Here is a 25,712-nt window from a genome sequence, read left to right as displayed (position 1 = left end):
CTTGTTGCTCAAAGTGCCGAGATGCAGGGCGGTCCACAGACAAAAACGAGCCACTACTTTTGCTTTCACTTTAGACCTGCACACTGGAACGAGGTTCACGCGGTTCGACTGCACCTCGTCTTGCGAAGTTGCGTCAAAGTAAGTAGTTTGAAGGGCGTCACGTATTTCTATGACAAGTCCGATAGACTTTCTTTCCGTGAACCTGCAGTCCACACACACCCACACCTCCGTTCTACAGCATTCTCAGAAACAACTCAGCGGCGGGAGCAGTCAGAAAACTTTCGACCGGCATATCCCTCTTCTTAACGGGAAAGGGAGAGATTTCTCGTCACCTAGCACAACCCCGTGGGACGAGGCATACTCTCAGACAGCTGTAAAAACGCTTGCGTTTTCGGACGCTCCTCAAAGCAACCTGGTGTGCAGGGCAGCTCCAAGTATTCGCCGCCTACAATCCCTACAAATCTCTCTTACTGGTGAATGTCGCCTCCAACTACACACTACCTAGATTCCTACAATACTCGTAAGTGGTGGACATGTCGACATATACCCGCCAACTACAATCCCTAAACACTCTCTAGTTGGAGAGTGGCACCTCTGAATACTCGTTTTCTAACTTCCGTACAAAACTCTCTCACTGTTTACTCCAAAAAGAGACTCTATTTCCGCCACAAGACCCTGTGTACTCGTCGTGGGTGTCCGACCGTGCGTGTTGAACTTTCGTCTGCCGAGCAAACGGCGAGTACGGATCTATTCAAAGAACTCCGGTACTCTGCTGATTCTCTCACTGTGCGCCCATCACTAAGAATACAGTCATCAGTACGGTCTCTTCTGCTTTGATGTCCTCTTTTGCAAGAGTGACTCTCCCGAGCTCCGTGCGTACATGGAGCCTGCAAAAGGAAGCGTACCTTCGGAAACGAAAACAGAAACGGATTTAAAAAGGGTACGAAGTGACTGTGACCGTCGTCAGGGACCTCACGTCGACAGGCTGTGGCACATCATGGTATTTCTATCCACTGAGGTATTTCTACGCACCCGTTCTCCTCACCGTCTGATTCCCACACAGCGATCGTCCTCCCCGCCTCCACACAGTCAGTGTCTTGCAGAGGTTGGACGACCGTGTCCGTTGTCTCACAAGTTGTTCTGCCACCAAGAGGCCACTGGCTTTTTCTCTTGTGTGGACATGTGCTACTTTCTCTTCAAGTCCTGTCCCCATTTCACGGAAATCAGATACGGCCACTGTTCGACCCCGTCCGGTACATGAATCGGGTACCCTTGCCCGCCGCTTTTTGGGGGCTGGTGCACAACAGATGCGTGAGGTAGAAAGCAGCAATCTTTGCGCAGTTTTCGACACACCTGGCTCTGTGGAAAGCCAAAAGTGGGGCCATTTTTGTGCATCCTTCGAATTCGACGGACCCTTTGGGGTCACTTTTTGTACGCCCCGGTTGGCTGTCCGACTCCTCCTACACAGGGCACACGGGTCAAGTCCTGCTTTTCGGGAGGCTGCTTCGCCGTCTCGTGCAAGCGCGCTTGGCGGAGTGTCGCTTTGTGGGTTCTTTGACAGCTTAAATACAGTGTGCCGTTTCTTCTTCGACCAAGGTTCCGTGCAGACGTTTGTCTGGCGCCGGCCGCGGTAGCCGCCTCGTTCCTTCCCCTCTTTTATTCCGTCGCACTGATTCGAGGCGACAACTTCCACATCCGCCGCCGCATGCTTTTTGCGACTTCAAAGCCATTACTTTTCGTCTCAGAATTCGCTAACGGAAACCATGGCCACCTCAGACGACTCATCCACCGGAGGCGCCGGAAACCGCCTGTTAGAGGGCAAGGAGGTCGGCATAGATCCGTCGCCGTCCCAGGTACACTTCCAGAACACTGTCGGACTTTTGCTCCATTGATTGCTACGCTTTTCTGCAGCGATCCGTGGTGTGTATGCCGTTAAATACAACCGGCTTTTGTGAGAGGTGTCTTCTCCGCGGGTGGTTCCCCCCTTTTTTCCATGCCGACGCCATCTCCATCTCTACACTCTTCCCCGCGTTCTGGACTTCCGCGACCTCCAGATCTACACTCTGGTCGGCCCTGGTCCTTGTCTTGTTCCTTTCCACAGTTCCTTTTGCCTGCCTGTTTGCAGCCTCTCTCCGTCCTATATTGCGTGCGTTTCTCTCGAGTGAATCCCTGTACATGATCTCGGAGACACGCTCTCGGAAACCTCTCCAAGAACCACGTGTATTTACAGCGGGAAGTTGTCGACTTCCCGACCGCTGTCGACTTCCCGACCGTTGTCGCGGTCTGTTCCCTACGTCTAATCTCACACGCGTATTCCATGTCTTCACAACATCCCTTGCTTCTCTCTCCCCGTCGCTGTCTTGACTGCTCTTCACGTTCGCTGCATTCTGCCGCCCTCGAAACTCAAACACTCCGCGTTACCTGACAGGTTTCTTTGCGTCACTCGCCGCCTTCCTGTCTTCTCCATGTCTCTCTCCTGTCTCCCGCAGACCACAGGGAAGCAGAAACGGTACCTGATGGCGCCGTTCCAGTAAGCGGACACACTCAGCCCATACATCCCAGCAAACAGTTCTCCGAAAACTCACACAATACTTCTCACAACTCGTCCTCGATACGGTTCACCAAACGATCGATATATGTATATATATATATATATATATATATATGTCATGTCTACCTGCCGTTGTCCATCTATATCTACGTATATCTGTTTACCTCTGTCTGTGTATATCTATGGAGAGAGGGAAAAACTGCGGCAGGGAGAGAGAGGTACTCTGTACCCGCCGGTTCAGCTTTCGCCGGTCTCTTTGTCGCCGTTCTCCGGCCGTTTAATGCAGCTCGCATTTCCGTTGAACGTCCGCATCCCTGTTTCGCGCGTGCGTCCATTCCTCCCAAACCGAGTTTCTTCTGGGGAGGATTCTCGTAGAGGTGGTGTTCTGATTCAAATCTCGAAGGTCTCTGTCTCCCTCTGTCTGCTTTCTGCAGCTTCGTCTCTGGAACAGAAATCGGCGTCTTGGTGGTCGGCGTCGTCTTTGCTTTGGGCGCTGGCGCTGCAATGGTAAGCGGGGAAATTCCAAATGTCGGGCTCCCAGTGTCTGCGGTGTATGTACGTTACCGCAATGTCTGTGCAATGTAGCAGTGTAGCTGGACGCAAGCCGTCTGTTCTGCCGAGAAGAGCTAGGCTTCAGTGGCGCGTCAGTTTGTCTGCTTTTCTTTCCCCGTTTTCTTCAGCCGGGATTTATTTCCATCTTCGGAGACATGATGGCTGCGCTCAACACGAACACCGACATGGTGCCCTACGCAAAACTTCTCGCCATTCTCGGCGTAAGGTTTCCTTCCATTTCTTTTCTCGTTTTGTGTCTTGCTCACTGACAGTGTATCTCGTGTGTCTCGCATCGGAAAAAGCGCGCGACGCTCTCTTCTGCGTTTTTCGTCGTCGGCTGCTGGATCTGCGTGTTGGGCGCATGCAGCCTGAAGAGTTCGAGTACAATCGCTCGTGAGAAACGAATTGCTTAGTCGTTTTTCGAGACGAAAGCCAGCCTAGGCAGTTCGTCGTTTTGTTCAGCGCCACTTGCGTCCCTCTCCTGACTCACCCAACCGTTGGTCTCCGATTTCTGGGCTGTGCTCGACGCAAATCGGTTCACGAAACAAAAAGACTCCGGCGCGTTTCTTTCCCTTTCTGCATATCGAGGGAACCGCCACAGAATAGACCGTTTCGCGTGTGGATCCACGGAGTCACGAGCAGAAATACAGAAACATATACATTTATACATATATACATATATATATACATATATATATACATATATATATATATACATATATATATATATGTCTACCTAGATGAATCGGTATATGTAGGTGTTCTGTTGCGCGAGTCAGTTTGACGAAACCTGTCAGGATCCAGTTTTCGAGATCCAGTGGTGCGTCGCGAGGAAGCCGGGGAACGATCGCGCGCGAGATGCGATCCACGCATGAACGTTTCCGCGTTTCGTGGTAATCCATGCGTCATATCACGCGACCAAATTTGTGTGTGATGTCAGGTGGTGGCGCTGTTTTGCGGCTGGGTGGCTGCGGGCTCGTTCGAATACTTGTGCGACCGGCAAGCCGGAAAGTTTAAACTGGAGCTTTTCAGCTCGATTCTGCGACAGGTGATCCAGCAGGGGCAGCGAGACGAAACGTCGCGACAGTATGACACATTTGTATTCACATCCCTCTTAGTTTGCTTTGTCTCATGCCTCTCCCGTCTCCCCTGTCGTTCTCGTATGCCTGTTCTGGCGGTCACTCGCCCCTGTTCTCTCTTCCTTCGCTTCCACCACTTTCTCCTTTTCTCACGGCACTCTCTTCTTTTGCCGCTTCTTCTCTCCGCGCTCCGCCTGCTCTGCTCTTTCTCTCTCGCCTGCTCTCTTCTTCTTCGCCTTCTTGCCGTCTTCTCCTCTCCTCCCTTCGCGGGCCGGAGGAGCTGTGCTGCAGCGCATGGATCGTTCGATGAAGGCGTCTGGATTTCTGCAGGAGCTCGGGTGGTTTGACACTCACGACGCGGGCGCCTTGTCGAGTCAAATCGACTCCAACACGGCAACCATCCGAACTGCCGTCGGACTCAAGTGCGCCACTGTAAGCACCGCTCGACCGCCCGCCTTCCCTCCGTGCTCTCTTTCCAGCTCTTTTCTTCCAGTTCTTTTCTTCCAGTCCACCTTCTCTTCCAGTCCACCTTCTCTTCAGTGTCACTTGAGTTCCAGCCTCACCTCCTCGGGGGCTCTGGGGTAATACTCCAGAGAGCAGAGAACCTCAGAGCGAACTGAGTTTCAAGGCGAAATCCGAGTGCTCTCGAGCCTGGAGAGAACCACGAATCCGCCAAGGCACGAGGAGGGGCACACCCGAGAGCCACTGAAGACGCGGACGACTTGAAAGACAACAAAGACGAAGAAGGAGACAGGCTGTAACGTTCACACGCAAAACTGTCCCTAAGTCTCCTGTGTCGTCAAGAGCCATGAAGGAATGACGAGTTCGCGCCTGTTTGCCATCTGCCGATTCTCCTTGGCAAGAAGGCTTGGATACGCACTGGCCTATCAACAAAGGTTATATATGCAACAGAGGCTGTAGAGAACAATTTGTTTTCTGCTTCCAAAAACCCGTTTTTCCTTCCTTATTTTCAGGCGCTTCAATTCTTTTCCACGTGCGTCGGAGGGTTCGTTGTCGCCTTTTGGAGGAGCTGGAAAATGACTCTCATCGTCTCGGCCACCCTCCCGTGTGTCGCCGCCGGCGGGGCGTTTCTCGCCTGGGCTCTTCGCTACAGCCAAACTGCGGGTGAGCAAGGAAGACGAAGCTCAGAAGATGACCAAGTTAATCTGCTTTGTCTGTTCGCACCTTGCCTGTTCGACATACACCACGATCTGCACCTCCTCGTACCTAAGTTGCGTCCAACGGTCTATGCTTTCTGCAAAGCGCTGTGTCCTCTTCAAAGTCCCTGTGTGTTTTGGACTTCCTTCTTCTCAAGGATGCCTCGCGCTCTGGCGAACTGTCTGTGTCTGCTCCACGCAGTTTCCGACGCGTACCGCGAGGCGGGGAGTGTAGCTGAGGAGGCGCTGGGGAACATTCGCACAGTCATTTCGCTCGGAGGAGAAGACCGACTTGCAGCTGCGTACACCGAACGCTTAAAGCGGGCAGAGAAGGCGGCCATCAAGGGTGGAGTCTTCACAGGGTCGGGTGAGCGTCTCGAACAAGTATGGCCGCATGGTCAAATGGAGTTTTTGATACAGTGTCAGGCAGTTTAATCTAGGGCAGACGCTTCGACAGACAGTGCTCAACGCACCCCATTCCTTTGTGACAAGTTGTTCCGCTTCGTTCAACGCAGCGTCTGCCTGGCCAGTTCCCACCCGCTTGGCAGTCGCTAGGCGTGTACGTACACCGCGCAGAGACTGCCAAGCGGTTCGTGCATGCGCGCTTAGGGGTGCGTCTCCGCTTTTCTGCAGCTTTCGGAGCCATGATGGCATGCGTATTCCTCATGTATGCTCTCGGCTTTTGGTACGCTGGACAAGTGATCTCCGACGGATTGCGCGACCTCCAAGCGGCCATCGCAAGTGAGCCTTTTCGGGACGCAAGAAACTTCTCTGATCTCTCGTATTCAGGCTCCAAACTGTCGTGGTTATGTGCGAGACTTACTGTCAACATGCGTGTCGTCTCGCGCCCGGAAATGAAGTTTCTCGCTTGTCGACTCTGGTTCAGGCGCGAGACACGGAATGCTCGGATCCGTCGCATGATCAGCGAGAGAAAATCACTCGAGTCTTCCAGTTCCGGCTGCGACGGCCAGCTCTGCGTTTCTCCTAGACAGTTTTTATCGTACCCCTCACTTCTTCCGTCCCCTTTCTCCCGACCTCTTGGAGTTCGTTTCCACCGTTTTTTCTTTTTCACTGTTGAGCCCAATCAGTAACCGCGTTTCCTTCCCGTCAGCTTCTTGGTATCTCCTTCCTGTCGTCTCTCGATATTGGGTTTCAACGCATGCATCGTCCGCTTCGCTGCTGTAAGAGCTCGTATCTTCTTTCTTCCTCGCCTCCGTCTCCCTTTTGCGTTTCTTCTTTGCCCCCCGTTCGCCTTCTGCCGCTTTTTCGTCTGTCTCTGTCGCCTTGCTTTACTGATATGGCTGACGCGTGAGAGACATCGTTTTCTTCTTCATTTTCTGCGTTTGGTTCCCGCCCTCAGTGCTGCCTGGCACGACCGTCCTTGATGCCGGGAGCCTGGAGTTTCAGGGTGGCGACGCTATCGTCGTGCTCATATGCGTCATGGTCAGTGCCTTCTCCATTGGACAGATCATTCCTCTTTTCGGAGATTACATGAAGGTAGGTTTTCGTCGAGGCTTCCAGATTCCACTACGAAGCGAGACAAGACACACGTCCGTGCATTTTGGCGCATGCAACAAAAGCATCCAGGAGAAACTCTCGTCACACGCACAAAGGGATGATGCAGTCGACGCTTAACTACCTGTCTATATAAATATGCATCCTCGTCTACATAAATATATGTGCATATATATTTATATATATATATATATATACATTATGTGCATGCGCGTCATATCGAGGGCCTAGGGCCACAGATTCAGGTGTACATACGGCATGCGACCTACGTAAATGCATAGAACCGGATGCACCTCTGCGTCCATATATTTCTACTGTCCGGCAACACACGAGACATCGACGCCTCTCCGTATCTCCACAGCTCTGTCCGCCAAATGTAGGCATGCAGCTGGCGACAGGGTCCCGCATGCATATATACATATATATATATATATATGTATATATATATATATGTATATATATGTATATATATAGAGAGATATATACCGCGCAATCACGTGAACCAGTCTATCTGTACTGTATGTATGTGTACATATATAAACGCAGCAAATGTCATATATCTGTTCAGTCAGGATATGTCTTATATCAATAAACATGCGTAAATTGGGAGACATGTTTTTCCTGTTTCCTCGTTTTTCATCGCCAGGCTGTCGAAGCTGCGAACGACCTGTTGGAGATCATCAACCGAAAATCGCAGCTGGACCCGCTGGACGAGAGCGGACTGGTAAGAAGACTCGTTCTTTGTTTTCGCTCCACTTGATGTTATCCGATATGTTTCATTTCAGCTGTCTCCGCGTACTTGCTTCTTGTCCATTTGTTTCATTCTGTATTCCACGGCTCTTCCAGAAGAGCGACCTGTGACATGTCTCGACGTTCCATGGCGAGGTTTCTCGAGGAAGGACTTCTGCCTGGTAGGATTCCTTCCTTCCGCTACACAACAGGCTCGGCGCCTCCCGCTTCTGGACTACCGTCCATACGTCGACTATCTCTCATATATAAATATATATATATATATATATATATATAAACGCCTAGATATATACGAACATGCGCGTTTTTTACCCACATCAACAGGTATATTTATATATATATATTTATATATAGATAAATAAAAGCGTAGGGAGTTGTTCTTGTGTATGGGCGTGGAGCGAGAGATTAAGAGACATGTGGTTGTGTAACGGACCAAAGAGAGATTTCCTTTGGTGCGCTTCATGAGGCTGGGGTGTGCGAGTACTCGGAGGCGGACCGCGTTGACCAGTGTGAATAGCCGACAATGAACGTTTCGCGCTTCTTGCCTCGGGCGCTTCGATTGGTTTTGCTTTATTCGGACGTTGGACCTGTGGCTTGTTCGCTGCAGAAAGACGTCAACTTGACAGGAGACATCGTCTACGAGAACGTGACGTTTGCGTATCCCTCCCGACCGGAGAAAACCGTTCTGAAAGACTTGAACCTTCGGATTCCAGCAGGCAAATCGGTGGCTCTCGTTGGCGGCTCTGGTGCGTCTCTTCTCTGTACTTTCCCAGGTGTTCCGTCTGTCGCACCAGTTGCGTTTCCACACACAGGCAGTCGATCGAATTCCACCTCACATGATCCGCAGCTCGTGCAACAAGAGGTACTTAACATCCAGCTGAGACCGCTGACTTCGGCTCCGGTGTCAAAGCATGAAACCTCTGCGGTGGGGCAGAGGGAACGGACATACTTGTTTCCACGTTGCGGTGCACATCGACATAAATGTCAGATTCGACTCTACACACCACTCAAACTCCAAATGATCCATGGACTCACTCCAGCGGCTTCACCAGTCTGCAGCGAGAAGGAGACTCGGGGAATCCACAGATGTCGAGAGCTTGTCGCGATCGGAAACAAGGCCCAGAAAGGGAGACTGACGCGCAGCCTGTCGCATGCGCCACCCGGAATGTTGGAGAAGTTTACGTCTGCGGACTCGGGAGAAGTCCACGGGGAGGACGCGGTGGCCGGCTGAAATCGCAGGCTTCTGCAGGCCTCTTGCGTCCTGCATTTCGTTGGCTTTTCACTTTTCTTCTTCAACGTCGGTCGCCCCTTACGCTTCCTCTGCTGTTCAGGGTGTGGAAAGTCGACCATCGTTCAACTGCTGCAAAGGCAGTACGAGCCCAGCGCCGGGACCGTCCGAGTTGGCAACACGTGAGGCCAACATCCCTGTTTCCTGAATGTTATTATCGACTTGGCGAAACGTCTGGAAGCAGACGTTCTTTCCTGTCCGAGCCACGATCTTGCGCTTCTCAGGTCACCCATGCGAGTGCCAATGCACAGGCCATTTCGCCATCTGTTTTACAGCAAAATAGACATTTGGGGAGGCGTAGACGTATCCATTTATACATGGCTGTAGATTCGATACAATTTGTATTCGCGCTTCGATACGGAGTACTGTATGGCGCATATGGTCATGTGCGCATAGGCACATAGATCAATTTGTGTAGATTTTTAAAAAATATGTGTATGCTTGCATTTTTATCCAAAAATACATGTTGCGATATTCACCTCGAAACCACAGTTGCAGGCACAGATCTCTAAAATGTGTTTATTTGTATTTACCGGCTCACATTTTTGCATCGAGCGCATCTCTTTTTTCCGAGGGGTGGCACAAAAGCAAGTGAAGAGTTTCCCGGAGAAGACCGGCCGCCACAGAATGGCCTTTAGATGCATGCAGTGGACCGTTGTGTTCTTTTCGCGCTCGGTACGCACATGCCTACACACAAATGTAGGTACGACGTGTGTGGAGTTCTTTGTATCTGGAAGTATGCAGTTTTTTCTCTGTGAACTCCCGAGGACAGCGGAGAACTGAAAAGCCAAGTGTTTTAGTATAGCGTGCATGCAAGCCGAGGCGAGCACAAGGCTCCATCTGTGTTTCTGCAGGCCGCTGAAAGAGATCAACTTGGCGACGCTGCGAGAGGGCCTGGGCGTTGTTAGTCAAGAGCCGAGACTGTTCTCTGCAACGGTGCGTTCAGCAAGTCTCTTTTTGTGGCAGAGGCGGCCTAGGTGCTAGGCGGGAGCTTTGTCACCTTCCCCAGCTCCGTCCTCTCTCCACTCTCGGAGTTTTCATCTCTCATTTTCGGGGATTCCCTCTCTGCCTCATGAGAGTTTCTCGCTTGTGTTCGACGCGCGCGCGTTTCCTCCTCGGGCGTCGAGGAGGGCTCTCCACACCTTGGGGACGACTGCCTTCATTGTCGCTTCTTTCTCCTCGTTTTCTCTTGTTTCCTCTCCTGTTCGCTTTTTCTCTCTATCTATCTCTTCTCTCCTGCCTCCTTGTTCGGCTCTTCTTCTCGCTGTGCGCCGCGCCTCCTTCTGTTCTCGCTTTCTTTGCACCGCCGTTCGTCTTCCTGTCTCTTGCGGTCATGAGGCGCTGCGCGCATCTGCTGTTTCTGCGGTGTCTGCACAGGTCGAAGAGAATATCGCACTTGGGTCTCGGAGCCGCGTGACGCATGCAGAAGTCGAGGCCGCGGCGCAGAAGGCGAACGCCGCAGGCTTCATTTCCGACTTTGCAGAGAAATACGAGACACACTGTGGGTCGAGGGGGTCTCAGCTCTCCGGCGGCCAGAAGCAACGCGTTGCGATTGCTCGCGCCCTCGTAAGCAAAGAGGCAGCGGAAAGAGAAAGAAGAGAAAAAAGAGGATGATAGGATGAGGCGAGTGAAAAGAATGGATGGAAAAGAAGAAGATAAGGATAGCTGGAAGGAGAGAAGGAGACAGTAGAGAAACAGAGAGGAGCCGCAGAGCACAGGGCGCCAACAGAGAAGGAAGAAGAAGAAAAGACAAGAAGGAGACGACACAGGGAGACACAGTCGAACGAATTCAGCAGAAGCCGAGAAAGGAGTGATGTCGTCCACCAACGGGTGGGTGTTCGAGATTGTTCAAAAGAAAGGAAAAGGACAAAAGAAGGAACTCCGAAATCGATTGTCTCGACTTTCTGCATCTCCGGAGTGTTCTCATGTTTCTTCTCTCTTTCGTAGATTCGCCATCCGTCCATCTTGATTTTCGATGAGGCGACCTCTGCACTCGACAATGCTTCAGAGCGCGTGGTTCAGGTGAGTATCTCTCACGCGATACTGTCGGCTGCCTGTGTGTGCACAAAGCAGTGGACCAGGTCCAGCGCATCTACTTTGCCGCGAAGGCAAAGAGCTCCAGAGAAGACCGCAACTGCGCATGCGCATGTATAGGTACAGTCACTCGCGCAGGTAAATGGGGATGTAGGTACAGTCTGTTCTCGCTGGGAGCGTCTGCTCGCTTGGGCGAGGCCAGAGGGTCACGGCGCAGATTCGACAAGCGCCGAGACCTGCGGCGTATCTGCAGTCGAATCGTGGAAAGCGAAGAGAGAGCGGTGAAGTCTGAGAAGCAGACCTGGAAGGGAAGTCGAGCTGCCGAAGCTCATCTGGTTTGAGCGATCGTCACTTCAGTAGGGCAGACTCCACTTAGATGGGGATTGGATGTTCTACGGCCGCAGGAAGATGTGTAAACTTCTTTTCTCCGACCCAACCGCCCGCGTCGGCCGCTGCACACGCATTGCATCCCCATTCTTGTGTTTTTTTGGTTCGTTTCACCTTGGCTTTCTCGTCTGGATTCCTCGCCTGTTCTTCGCTTTTCTTATTCGAAATGCATCACGCGTTCCGCGCTTCGCGTCGGTGCCAGGCCGCCTTGGACCGCCTCATCGAGTCGACAGGAGTGACGACGATCATCATCGCGCATCGCCTGAGCACGATTCGGCGAGCAGATCTCATCGTTGTCCTTGGCCAAAGAGACGACGCGGGCGGCTCCGCTGTTGTGCAGCAAGGCTCCCATGAAGAACTGATGAAAGACGAGGTGAACATACGCATGCTCCAGCCGCAGATCCTCCTGGATGCAGAAGGAGGTTCACAGACTTCTTTAGTGCCCAGTACACGTGAGAAAATCTGCGTGCGGGCGTTCGCTGTCCGTGACATCTTTCTTTCTTTCTTTCGTTCTTTCTTTCTGCTGAGATACTTCCCTTCGTAGGATGCCGCAAGCGAGGCGCTTCTTGAGTTCGCAGTTCCGTTTGACTTCTGTCGAATCTCTTCCATGTGCGCTTGCGATCCTGCTCTCTTGGCCTCCCGCTTCGTGTGCCTGTTCTTTTTCCTCTCTTGTTTCACCTCACCAGCGGCGCCCTCGTTTCTCGGCCTCCGTCTTCGTCGCCGCATGCGGTTGTCCCAGAGAACCGAGGCATCGAGAGCGGGAGGCGCCTCCCCTGGACTCCAGACACTCCCCCGTTTCCGATGGTTTCTCCTCGGCCTGTGGCTGTTTCGTACCTGTAGAGCGGTCTGTATTTCAGCTTGGTCCAGTCGCAGCTCGCAGGCCTCCACGGAGGCGACGAGGAGAAAGAAGAAGAAGCGAGCACGGAAGTTCTCGTCGAAACGACCACAAATGCCAGCGTCGCTGCTGCTCAGAGCATGGAAAAACACCCCTCTTTTCCGGTGCGAAAGAAAAACGTAGAGGCAACTCTAAACGACATGTCTTCAGATATACATATTATATATATACATATTATATATATACATATTATATATATACATATTATATATACATATTATATATATACATATTATATATACATATTATATATATACATATTATATATACATATTATATATATACATATTATATATATACGTATTATATATATACATATTATATATATATTTATGTATATTTATTTTCATCTACCGATTTAGCTATGTGCCTCTCTATTCTTATGTTAACGTGTCGAGTTTCGTTGTTTTACGCTTCGTCTCCAGGCCGAAGCAGACACTGACGAATGTCGCGATACACTTTCCTTTTTGAAGGAAGTTATCAGTGCATCACTTCTGGCATTTGCACCGGGAGCGTCACGTAGACGTTGGCAGAGACAAGGGAGCTGTAAAAACGCCGGAGATGACGCTTTGGACTCTGCACTTTGTTTCAATGTTTTCCGCTTTGTCCCCATTGTGTTCAACGTTCTCGGAGAGGTCCCTCCGAATGTTTCTTCGTCCTGAAGAAGAACTCGCAGCGACGCGCCAGGCATTTCTTTCCTCTTTACATGGCGCAGGGAGTACCTCATTCCGAAGGGTGTGAGAAACTCCCCTTCAGGCGCACTGCGCTCCCGCAGCAGCTGTTTCGGTTTGATTCATGCATTTTCTTGCATGGAGTTTTTTCGCGCATGCGCCCAAGTCCGTGCATGCGTTATGTGGTTTCGTTGCGTGTTTGCATGCGCCAGCTGACCAGCCGCCGGGACTCAGTCACTTCGTCGATCTCTCGCATTTCTGAGCACCTTCTTGGCACAGGTGAGAACAAGACTCATTCCCGTTTTGCAAGAATTCATTGCGTGAGGTTTTCGTCTTTGCCTCTTAATTCCGTCGTAGCCGAGGAAGATCCTTTCGTCCGGACCGATGGTTTTAGTTGTCTTTTGTCGCTTCCTTGCATGCGGGCGTTGTGTCGGTTAGCGGACAGGACTGCAGGCCTCTGGGGTTCTCTCGACAGGGCGTTCCTTCTCACTGCTCCATCGTGTCTGTCACACTCCAGCTTTCGGCGTCGTATATGTCTCGACGGTGCTCCAAGCCTGTTTGTCGCTTGCGCGGTGTCTCGCCTCTCGCGAAATGGGTGTGAGGACTTTTCGCAGTTTTGCTTTTCCCCAGTTTTCATGTCGCTGTCAACGTACACGCATTTCTCCCTCCTTTCGCCTTCAAACCCAAGTGGGGAGAGAGTCGAAAAACTGCAGTGTCTAGACACCGGACTGTGCGTTGCTTCGCTTCTCTGCCCCTGGTTCTCTCGAGTGATCCGCGGCTCTGAACTCTCCGCGACACAGATCTGCCAGAGAGAAGCACCGTCCGTGAGCGAGAGCAGGAGCGAGAGCAGGAGCGAGAGCAGGAGCGAGGCGAGGAAGACCTGGATTCTGCATTGTGTTTTCAGATGTCACGGATGCAACGAGACGTTGTCTATGCCTGAAAAAGAAAGTCGCACCGCGAGATCCCCATGCGCCGCCACCTGTCAGCAAATCGAGGATTTTTGGCCTCGCTCTCCGCTACTGGCCTGTGTACATTGTCACGCTCATCGCCGCTGCTTGTTCCGGGTATGGAAAAAAACGCTCCCTTCCTTCCTGCGACGGAAGCCACCAAAACAATCGTTTCTTCCTGAGCTGCAAGCAACTCGGTGATTTCCCCGTTTGCGCCATCTCTATGTATAGAACTCTACATATATGTATATATATATATGTATATGTATATATGTTTATATATATATATATGTATATATGTATATATGTGTATATGTATATGTTTATGTATGTATGTGTATGTACATACAGGTAATGCGTGCATGGAGATGTGTAGTATGCATAAGGACATTTACCAAATGTATGCGTTTCTGCGGATACAGAGACCGAAGTATGAGTGTCGAGTTCGTTTCGTTGGGATGGGGTGCCAGCGTCGATGTTTGAAAGATCGGTCGCGGGTGATCTCGGCTGGTGATGGTAACCACTGCCGCGTCTGATCAGGTCGCGTTCAGGCCTTGTTACCGTCAGTATCTGTCCTGTCGCCTCCTCGTAATAACGAACCTGGTGGCATCGTTGACGGTTCATATATGAAGACGTATGTCTATCGTCATGTATATATTTATATTCATTATATATATATATATATCTACCTTCATACACATCTATGAGTTTACACTAGGTATATATATATATATATTATATATATATGTCCATTACATATATATATATATATAGATTTATATACATTTATGCTGTATGTATGTTTATGTGCTGGTTACCGCACCTTGCCCTGTGTGTGTGTGAATATGCCTACGTAGAAAGGCATGGGGTCTTTGCTGCTGGAGGTGAATGAGCATATGCGCGCCTCACTGGCAGGAGCGTAGACGCTTCGATGTGCGTATGCATGTCGCTTTTTGCGGTCTCTGTGGCGGCATGCGCCTGAGTTGCCCGTCGAGTTTTGCGCTCGTCGCGCTCTCGCGTTTACCGGATTCCTTCCAGCTGTGTTTTTCTCTGGATGGATGTTTTGTGAACTTTCAGTTGACCTTGTCGGAATGAGAAGCTCGAGTCTCAGATGGCGTTTCGCGTGTCAGGGCGTTGATGCGTGACTCACATTTTCTTTTCTTTTTCAGAGCTGTCTTCCCTGCGTACTCGGTCATGTTCTCTCGATTCATAGCTGTGTTCTTCCGCCTCGACCCTGACGAAGTCTCCGACGAGGTACGTGGAGTTCAGGCTCGTTTTCGGGATTCACTTCCATGGATTCGAATGTGCCGATTCACGAGGCTAGATAGATGTTCATGTATATTTATGTATACATGTAAATATATATATATATATATATATACTCATGTGCATAGATAAGTTTTTTTTTCAGACCCTGTGCCTCGTCCTGCATAATTTGATGTTGTGCTCAAGTGTGCATGATTATCCCTATAGATGCGTTTTTTTTAAAATGTGCGTCATCTTCTTAATTCTCTGGTGTCCCCCTGGAATCGTCCTCTTCTGTACGTGAATGTGTAGTCCACCGGTTTCCGTATCCTTGTATCCATGCACTGATTATATATTTTTGCCGTCGGGCATCGCGGAGTGAGTGCTCGCAGTCGCTTGAGACTTGGGAGATTTACATGTGAGGCGGAAGCAGGAGAGACGGGCTTTTTTTTTAGCGGAAGGAACTCGTTCAACTCTTCTTGGATCGCCTGCGAAAGTGACTTTGTCTTTTCGCGTATATCCCACAGAAGCCTGAGAACAACGCGAGAGCAGAGATACAGGCGGAGAACAAGACAGAAGAACTAGCCAAGCGGCCGTCTGTGTCTGTGTCTGTATCTGTATCTGTGTCTGTGTCCTGTCTGGGCGAGTTATTATCGTGTCAAGGGAGGTCAGCGCAAACGCACACGAGACGGCAAGTGGGCTATTTCGTCTTTTCATTTTTTCGTTTTTTTTAATTTTAGGCGAACAAATGGGCGCTTGCCTTTGTGTGCCTGGCTATCTCGACGTTCGTCATCGAGTGGGTTAAATTCACTGGCATCGAGTACATGGGGTCGAAGGTGACTGCTGACCTCCGAAGCAGAGCCTTCCTCCAGACCATCCATCAGGACGTCGCTTTCTTTGACGATCCCAAAAATAGCGTCGGTGAGAGGTGCAGCAATGCATGGACTTCCGTATTCGCCGCGTCGTTCCAAAACGTTCGAAACACAGTTTGTCTTCTAAAGCGGCAGAGGCCAAGCACACCCGGAAATCGATTTGAACGCGAGGAGAGAAAGAGAAGGGGGAGGTTCGACGTTGGGCGTAACCTGCAGACGCGTCGAGTCTCTTCGGGGTGTCCACGTAAACCGAGGGGACTCTCACGAACGGACGAAAAGGCGAGACATTTCCGGGTTTTTCGAGACCGAGACAGGAGACCGTCCGGAGCGCGCATGCAGTGCGCATGCAGTGTTTCAGAGAAAACTCAGATGCGTTGTCTGTTCGACCATCAACACGCCTGCGGAGATGTTCGTTTTCCCATGTATATGGAGCGCTAACTACACGCTTCTATGTGCCTTTCCATATACATGTATACAGTGTATATATGTATATATATGTATATATATGTATATATATGTATATATATGTATATATATGTATATATATGTATATATATGTATATATATGTATATATGTGGACATACGTACCGACTGATACTGATATCCATCTACATGCATATCACAGCATATATTGACATGCGTAGGAATGTGATCTATATCTGCATCGATCTCCTGCCTGTGCGATCTCAGGCGCTCTCATGTCGACTTTGTCGTCAGACGTCCTTCTGGTGAAAAGTGGAAGTTGCGGCAACCCGATGGCCCTCGCTGCGGTGATTTCCGCGATTACAACAGGTAGCTTTCTCGCATGCGTCTCGTGAAACTACGCGCTTGCTGTACACCTGTAGCTGTTCCAACGTTCTTTCTGCTTTTTCCTCTCTTGGCTCGCCGAAAGGACGAACGCTGCCGGTGTGAACGGTACCTTCAGCTACGAGTGCTAAGGTTCAGGAACCTCCCATACCAAGGATGATGTGCATGCATCCTCTACAGTGGAGACACTGTTGAACGTACCTCAAATCTCTCCTCTGTACCTCCAGGTTTTCCGCCTCGCGGAAAGATAGCAGCAAACGTACAGCCTATCCCGACACCGGCATATACAACTATATATATATATGTATATGTATGTATATGTATGTATGAATGTATGTATGTATATGTATGTATATGTATGTATATGTATGTATGTATGTATGTATGTATGAATGTATGTATATGTATGTATATGTATGTATGTATATGTATGTATGTATGTATGAATGTATGAATGTATGTATGTATATGTATGTGGGTGCAGGTGGACTGTGGGTACACACAGGTGTTGGTGTGAATGTGGACGCGAACGCGTGCATTTCGTTCGTTTTCTTGAGATTTTTTTTTCTCGGCTTTCAGGGTGCGCGATCTCCTTTGTCAGTGACTGGCGACTGGCGGCGGTTCTCGTCACGAGTCTGCTCGTTCTCGTTCCCGCAAACATCATGGAAGAAAGACTCATGCACACCCACGGTAGGCGCGGAGTGCTGTCACAAGCTGCGAGACAAAACGCGAAGGCGTTTAGCCTCCAACCGAGCACCCCACAGGACGCGACGCGTGTAGGGGAGTAAAAAGGTGAACAAAGACAAGCGGACAACACAAGACAACGCAGATTACGATGTCTTTGGTTTCGCCTCGCGCGATCACGCGCGGGAGGTCTTTGAACGCTTCTGGAGACAGGAGAACAACCGGCGCTTCTTTCTGAATTGTTTTCGACCTCCAGCGTTCTCCCGGTCGTTTGCAATACTCTGACACAAACAACCAAAGTTCTTCAGTGCACAACATTTGTTTCTAGAGTGAATGTTTCGGGGGTGTGTCTTCATGATCTTCGTTCCGCGTCGTTGTCGATCCCGATTCTTCACGGAGAGCTTCCGCTCGTGCTTGCTTTCTGCTTCAGCAGAACAAAGGCCTTGCATGCGTTCAGCGCTTTGTTTCGTTGGTTTCCTCTCTCCCTGCTTCTCAACTCCCCTCCCTCACTCACTGCCACTCTGCGGGGTCTGCATGCAAATACATATATATATATATATATATATGAGTGTATGTATGCATGTATTTCTTGGCAGCGACGCACACCTGTTGAGGCTTCGCATGTCAGTGCGAGAATGCCGACAAACGCCTGTTTGAACAGATTACAATATTGTGTATATACAAGGACGTATGCGTTGTTCGCTCTGGCTCAGATCACGTATCAAAGGACTCGAAGGACAGAGATGAAAGTCTTCGGTGTCCGGAGCAGGTCCTCATCGAGGCGGTCGGCGGCATTCGGGTCGTCTCCGCTTTCGGACTTGAACAGGTTCGTTTCGACTCTTGCTCGCATCTCGTTTCTTTCCGTGGTTGGAAAGATGTTGTGAGTCGAGACGAACTGCTTTGTTTTCTCCGTTTCTCTCGTCTGCGTCGTCTCTGTTGTAGGCTTCTCGCCTTTCGTTTCCACCGCTTCGTGCTTCTCTTCTTCTTTTCTTCTCCCTCTCCCGTCTTCTCCCTTCTCGTTTCCTTTTCTCTCGGACGCATGCTCTGAATCCCCGCGTCCTCGCCTTTCTGCTTGATCGGAGTCTCTCCCTCGTCTTTGCTTCGAGTTCCTTCCTGGCTCGGACTGCTCCCCATCGCTTCGCGCGCTGCAGCGCCACCGCGAGCTCTGTGGTCACTGCCGACTCACGCCGGCGGTGGCGGCTCGGAACAGAAAAATGTCGTGAAGGTCTCCGGAGCGCGTCTGCGTGACGCTGAGCTCCTCATGTCTTGAATCGTCTCGCGGATTCGCTCAAGGCGTCGTCTGTGGGGAAGCCTCGCTCTCTTTCGCGGCGCGAAGCGACGTTCCAGCCTGCGCTCGCTTGTCTGCGTCACCTTCTCCTACGGCTGGTCTGCGCGCGGGTGTATTGTCTGCAGTACTTCGTCGAGCTCTACAAGAAATGCCTGCACCTCGATCCTGTGTCGCAGGCGAAGAGCGCTGCGACCGTCGGCTTCTTCTGGGGGTTCAGTCAGGTGAGTGTCTCCTGCAGCCTGTCGCATGTCCAGCTGCGGCCTTGACGGAGGCTGCGAAGCGCGTAGTAGATGCTCATGAACGCCTGGCCGCGAGTCGATCGGCTCTTGAGGCGGTCCTCAGCTATCGTCACACCCTACGCGCATGTTTGCTGCCTCCAGTGTAGGAGGTCCTGCTGGCGAAAGGGCGTCGCCGACGCCACGGTTTGCGCCAGAGAAGCGACTCAAACTGCGGTCTCCGCGTCGTGCTTGTCTTTCGCCTTTTTGTTGGTCTTGTCGAGTTTTGGAACTCGGCGTTCAGCAGGCGATCTGCGGCGCCCGCGGGACCAACGCATCCCCACTGCGCTCGCTCAACCCCGCGGCTTTCAACGCTCTTCGCGTCGCCTTTCGCGCACCGGCAGATGCCACTGCCTAGGCGCTGCTGACTCACGTTTTTTTAGCGCAGCCGTGCATATCCTTCTTCCTGGTGGAAGCAACGGTCCGCTTTTTTTCTCCTCCTGCGCGGTTTCGGTCTCTCCATGCACATGCGAGTCACGAGACAGGCAACCTGGGGGCGGGGGGGGGGGGTGGCACTGTGGGGTGACATGTTTGTCTGGTTGACAAAAAAAAGCCAGAGGGCGGCTGTTCGAAACGCGCTTCGAAGGGCATCTCGCGTCTTTTCATGATGACTTGCGAATCGGAGAGAAAGCCGACGACGGAACGTGCTGCGTCGTCTCGACGTCTGTTCTTTTCTGCTTTTTCACTTTCCAGGGCGCACAGTTTGCTTTCAATGCCCTCGCGATGTGGTACGGAGGCGAGTTGATCAAAGAGGGGGCCGCCGCGACCGGTGAGATTTTCGCTGCAACTTCCTGCATTGAAGCCGCTCTCCCTGACCGCGGACGGGTGTTGGATGTTTAACGGACGCAGTCCACATCGGCAGTCTCGAGACAAACTCCAGTTTGGTGGCGACTGGTTACGCGTCGCTTCCATGTCCACACAGCCCACACAAAACCGAACCATCGAGCATCATCGAGATGCCAATTTGTCTCAGGGGAACGGTATTTAGAAACGGGGCTTATACATATATGCATATATATATATATATATATATATATATACATATATATATATACATATATATATATACATATATATATATATATATCTTGTGTGGGGATGTCAAGTGTACAGAAAGGAAGTGGTCCATTGTCATAGGTGTATAATCATCTGGAGAAGAACAACTCGGCTTATACTGATATTTGTAAATACACACGTATACGCAAATATACATATATATATATATATATATTTAAATGCATGTGTGAGTAGCCAGATGAACGTATACAGAATTGCAAGTTGTTCAATGTTTGATTTGTTGAGTTATGATGTGAATGGGGCGTCTCTGTTTTCATTCAGATATTATGCAAGCTACGTTTGGAATTATGTTTGCGTCGATGTCGGTCGGACAGACGGTGTTGTATTCAACGGACGCAGCTCGCGCGCAACTGGCTGCCGAGCGTGTGTTTGCACTGATTGACAGGGTGAGAACTCTTCTCCCATTGTTTTTGTGTTCTGTCTGTTCTCTCGTTCTTTCTGTCGGCTTCCAGTTGCTGTTTTTGTTCCCTTTTAGCTTCTTTCCTGCGGTCGCTTTCTTCTCTCGCCTCTCTTGTCTCTCCCCGCTGCCTCTTGGCTCTTGCGCGCTATCGTTTCGCGTTTCTCGTTTTTCTCTCGTTTTCCTGTCTTCTGGTCCGTTTTCTCTCTCTTCCCTCTCCGCGCGTTCCTTCGCTCTCTCTTGCCTCCTCCACCGAAGCCTCACCTTGAGTAGTTGCTTCGCGAGTGACGTTTGCTCGCGGTTTTCCTTTGCGCGCTTTGGAGATTTTTTTTGCCTTGTCCCGGGACCGCGCCAGTCATCTGTCTCCATGCGTCTTCTCCGCCTTCCAGTCGACACACAGGATCACATGCGTGCCGCCTACACACCCGACGCCGGAGAGAAAAAAGAATGCCACCGACCATCTGCCTCGACGCCAGAAGACTCAAATCTCGTTCTGTTCACATATATGCGTGTGAACATAAATCAGTTCATGCCGTTCCTCACACACAGTAACATACACATAAATACATAAAGACACACATGCATACATGTATACATATACATCTATATATATATATATATACATACATATATACATATATACATATATACATATATATATGCATGTATAAGAGTGTTGGTTTGACACTCTTTGGCGACTGTGCGGTGAGTGTAGACGTCTGCGTTGTGGCGTTTGTGAAGAAGTTGCCGTCGGCGTTTCTTTCTGGAGGAGCGCGGCGCTTCGTTTCTGTTTACGTCAAAGTGTCTTTCGCTCATGTTGCTTTCCGCGTTGTTCCTTCTTTTACGTCAGACGTCTGCGATCGACACCCGAGATACTGGAGGCAGGAAGTTCAGCGACAACGCAAACACTGGCGTCGATATCGCTTTCACCGATGTTCAGTTCCGGTACCCTACGCGTACCACTTTGCCTGTAGGCCGCGCGAATGCAGGGGTGGAGCTTCTTACAAAAACAACTTTCGCGCGCAGAGGCGCGCGTCCTTTACTAGCGCCTAGCCAGTCATAGACTCAGACTCCACATGCGTATACATGGAGCAAGGATTCAATAGCACCACACAGATAGATATACACATTCCTCTATATCTCTATATCTATGTGTTTGTTTATATATACACATATATATGTATATATATACATATATATACATATATATATATGTATATATATATATATATATATATATGCCTATAAATCTGTGTATATCTATATGTATGCATGTGGATGCATAATTTGGAAGCGTTCCAGGAGCGGCGAGAGCGCGGTGGTGTGTCGCATGTCTTTTTTCAGGTGTATAGAGGCCTCTCGTTTACCATCAAGGCAGGCGAGTCTGTGGCGCTTGTCGGGCCGTCTGGGTGTGGCAAATCCACTGCGATTCAGCTCCTTGTAAGCCGCGCATATGCATCGCATGCACGCAGGCATGCATGCATTGAATTTGTTTGGCTGCTCACGTAGTTTCCGACGGACGCGAGGATGCCCGCGACAGCGCCTTCGTCTCTCAGGGGGTTGCGCGTATCGTTGGCGTCACGTGGAAAGAGCGGCAGATCACAGAAGAAGTGACAAAGCGAAGTTGTTCGATTCTCTCTGAAACTCCCGCTGGGCGCCGTGAGGACACAACTGAGAGCCGCTCCTCCTCTCCTCTCGCCCTGTGTTTGAGTGAGAGGTCAGATGAGCTAACAGGTCACCAGACGCCAGTTCGTCTCGCGCTTCTGGCTTCTGTGAACGGTCAATATTGGTGGGCGTCAGGCGCCCGCGAAGGCGCGTTCTGCTAGGCGCTCCTCTGTGTCTGTCCTGTCCACACACGACAAAAACTTGTGGTGCGATGCGACGCAAAAACGTCACTTCTCCGTGTTTGAGTGCTCATGTCGTTTTGCGGTCAAGCGACCCAGCTGCGTCTGTGCATGCGAGCGCCTCCGGGGACGCATTCGCGTTTCATTTCAGGCTCCACGGACGCATCGTCGCTGTCTTCTGCTGCGAGCTCCCTCTTGCGTCTCTGTGCAGGAGCGGTTTTACGACCTGCAAAGCAGCGTCGCTGCCAATGCATGCGACGCCAAGGACAGCCGAAGGAAGACGAAAGGCGGCGGCTCGATCACCTTCGCTGGAACTGAGTTGCGCGACGCAAACGTCAGGTGAGTCTCGCGAACAAACGAAACAGAGGAGGTGTACGTACACCCGAGGTGTGTGCGTGGCACCTGAGAGAATAGCCAGAGTGAAGTGGAGCCGAATCCGGAGGTCGCCTGCTGTTTTATTTGCTCGCCCCTCGAGAGACAGAGAGGCGATCCGAACGCGGGAGAGAGCAGGTCCCCGGCGAAGGACGAGTGTTCGATTCACTTCGTAGAAGGCAAGTCGAAATGCAACAAAGGAGGCAGAGTCCGGGACAGGGCGACAGGCTGGCGACTGGACGGAGGCCCAAGGAGACCCTGTGTCGAGGCAGCCAGCGACGAACGACGTGGAGGAGGCTCGGCGACGACCTAGAGAGAGAGGCAGGCGATCCAAGCATCAACCAAAAGCGTCGCGCGTCACTTGCGTTTTTTCCGGCAGGCGGCAAGACGCAAAGAGATGCGCGAAAAGCGGAGAACCAGTCGCCGGCGGAAGTCCGCGAAACAAAACGAATGTCTCTCGGTGTTTCTTTGTGTGCGTCGCCTGCGCGTCTTTGGGTGCTCTCTGCGTCTGCATGCGTATCCTTGCGTCTTCGCCTTGTCGAGGCGTTCACCGGAAACTTCCTGCACGATGGCTGTTGCTTCTGTGCGGCGTTCTGCACCGCGAGTGGACTTTCCTTTCTTTTTCTGCAGTTCCCTTCGCGAACAAATGGGCTTCGTTGGCCAGGAACCGGTCCTGTTCAACATGAGCGTTGAAGACAACATTCGCTTCTCGTGTCCAGACGCGTCACAGGTAAGTGCTCGCTTCCTCTCTTTCACAGCAGCCGTCGTCTTCGTGAACGTCTGACGCAGGCCCGCGAGTCCGGAGTTCTCTCCTCGGCCGCTGGATGTCGGTTCGCTCTCGAGGTCGGTGTGCGCCTTCGGAGCCTCGGCTCGTCGCTTCAACTCGCGTGTCTCTCCTCGCTGCGTTCTTCGTTAGCCTCGCGTCTCTTCGCAGTCTCGCGTTTCTTCGCTCTCACAGCAGCCACACACCCGCGCTGTGCCTTCCTGCGCCTTCGTCCTGCCACCGGGCGCCGCGCCTGGCTCGACGTGACTGAGCGAAGTGCAACGCAACTCGCCTGTGGTCGACCTCGCCTATGCTCCTGGTTTCCTTCGCTTTCCACGCGGTGCGCTGCAGACGGACATCATCGAGGCGGCGAAACAGGCGCAAGCGGACAGCTTCATCCGCTCGTTTCCTCAGGGCTACAAGACGATCGTCGGCAGCGGCGGCAGCCAGCTGTCCGGTGGACAGAAGCAGCGCATTGCGATTGCACGGTGAGTCGAAGGACGCGGCTTCGTCGCTTCAGCTTGAGTGTTTCGGTTTTTTTCTTCATGGGCGTCGCACCAAGAGCCGCGCACCGGACGGTGACGACGAAGAGAGCAGAGCGAAAAAAGCTTGACAGGCCACAGACAGGCTTCGGGAGAAGACCTGCCTGCCGGCGACGCGAGTAGGGAACACCCCCAAGCGGCTGTCGGTGGCACAAGGCATACAGAGAAAGGGAAGGCGTTTGCGAACGCAGTTTGAGGGAGAGTGACGGGTCTTCCTTGGAGGCCTTCTGGATCTGCCTGGAGAGAACAAAGTAAACTGAAAAGAGCAGCACAGTTTGCGACCTCCGCTTTTTCTCTCTTGCGTCGCTGCAGCGCACTCGTACGCAAGCCTCGCCTTCTCATTTTGGATGAAGCGACGTCTGCTCTGGATCCAGAGTCCGAGCGACAAGTGCAGAAGACTCTCGACGAACTGATGGAAAAAGGCCACAAGCACAGCACCATCATCGTAGCCCACAGACTCTCCACTGTGCGCAACGCGAGTACGTTTACGCGAGAGAGAGACAGAGACAGAGAGACAGGCAATGTGTGGGGCCTGCCACGGGCAAGCTCATCGAGTGACAGACACGCAGAGACGCGCCGTCCTTGTCTGCATCCACTGACGGACGTCGCGAGTCATAAAGATACTGGAAGGCACAACCTGCAAACGCGCCTGCCAGGGCTTCATGCGCAGAATCATATATATATACATATATATATATATATATATATATATATATATATATATATATATATATATACGAGTATCTGCCATATATAACCATGTGGATACCCAGAAAGAGGGCATGTACAGATGTACGCCTGGTCTGTTTACATGGTATATGTATATACATATTTATGAAGCATATTCATTTGTGTATACATATATATATATATATATATATATATACGTATACTTGTATGTCTCGCTGAGGCAGTCTCTTCAAATCGCGATCTCGGCGACAGGTTTCGGGGACTCACAGAACGGAAAAGCCATTATTAGCTGTTGGATCGCCTGCACGGCGGAAGTGTGACCTGCGAGGGAAGCACTGCGAGGCTTTGGGAGGCGTCGTTCGGATGAACCCCAGGAACTGCAGAGTTTTTGGGTCTTCGTTCAACACATTTCATTGCGTGAATCGTGCAGAAGCCGACGCTTTTGCGGGGGATATGGTGTGTGTGGCCTTCTTTGGAGAAGACGGTCAACGCTTTGTCTTCTTATCGACGGTGTGTGTCTGCCTCAGACAAGATCGTCGTTCTCAGCAACGAAGACGGTCGCGGCAGCCGCGTGGTGGAAGTTGGAACTCACGAGGAGCTCATGAAGCTGAAGAACGGGGTGTACAGACAGCTCGTGAACATGTCGCGTTACTCGGCGTAGACTGCAAGCCCCCAGGGGGACGTTTCGTCTCCTCAGCGAAAGAGGCGCTACGGCCGAAAGCTGCCAATGCCTGCTGTTTGAGGCGCTCAACGAACAGTACTTTCGTCGTTTTTGCAGTTTTACACCCTGGCAACGCAGGCAGTGGCGCAAGTGTTTTTTTTTCCTGGAATGTCAGTCGTTTTTGGTCCCGCCAAAGCTCCAGATTCGCGGTGAACCGAAAGCAGCACTGGAGCGCCTGCATGTCTGCGTTCCAGACAGTGTCCTTTCTCCCTCAACATCAAGGCAGTGTAATCGATTTTTCCACCGCTCAACGCGTCGGGACTTGCGCAGTCACGCGTCGTTGCGTCAGTGTGTTTCCGCGTTTCTAG

General features: G+C 51.2%; 1 protein-coding gene across 1 annotated transcript; it reads left to right on the top strand.

The window, feature by feature from the left end:
* Positions 1-1,763: 1,763 nt before the first annotated feature.
* On the top strand, positions 1,764-25,344 carry ABCB1 (ATP-binding cassette transporter ABC.B1; the record flags this gene model as incomplete). Its single annotated transcript, XM_002365163.1, has 35 exons — positions 1,764-1,853; positions 2,490-2,530; positions 2,986-3,058; positions 3,232-3,324; positions 4,044-4,151; positions 4,513-4,614; positions 5,157-5,307; positions 5,542-5,706; positions 5,973-6,080; positions 6,700-6,836; positions 7,501-7,578; positions 8,212-8,350; positions 8,936-9,014; positions 9,747-9,828; positions 10,270-10,458; positions 10,840-10,914; positions 11,516-11,686; positions 12,154-12,312; positions 13,092-13,158; positions 13,784-13,943; positions 14,996-15,080; positions 15,812-15,992; positions 16,635-16,736; positions 17,331-17,441; positions 18,149-18,261; positions 18,849-18,944; positions 19,692-19,767; positions 20,337-20,461; positions 21,323-21,442; positions 21,817-21,912; positions 22,528-22,655; positions 23,319-23,418; positions 23,803-23,939; positions 24,306-24,472; positions 25,211-25,344. The coding sequence occupies 35 exons, from the start codon at positions 1,764-1,766 to the stop codon at positions 25,342-25,344; spliced, it is 4,038 nt and encodes a 1,345-aa protein (XP_002365204.1).
* Positions 25,345-25,712: the final 368 nt, after the last annotated feature.

This window comes from Toxoplasma gondii, chromosome VIIb (genome assembly GCF_000006565.2).
Source record: "Toxoplasma gondii ME49 chromosome VIIb, whole genome shotgun sequence".
Lineage (NCBI taxonomy): Eukaryota > Apicomplexa > Conoidasida > Eucoccidiorida > Sarcocystidae > Toxoplasma > Toxoplasma gondii.
This window is presented reverse-complemented; position numbering and strand designations above follow the sequence as displayed.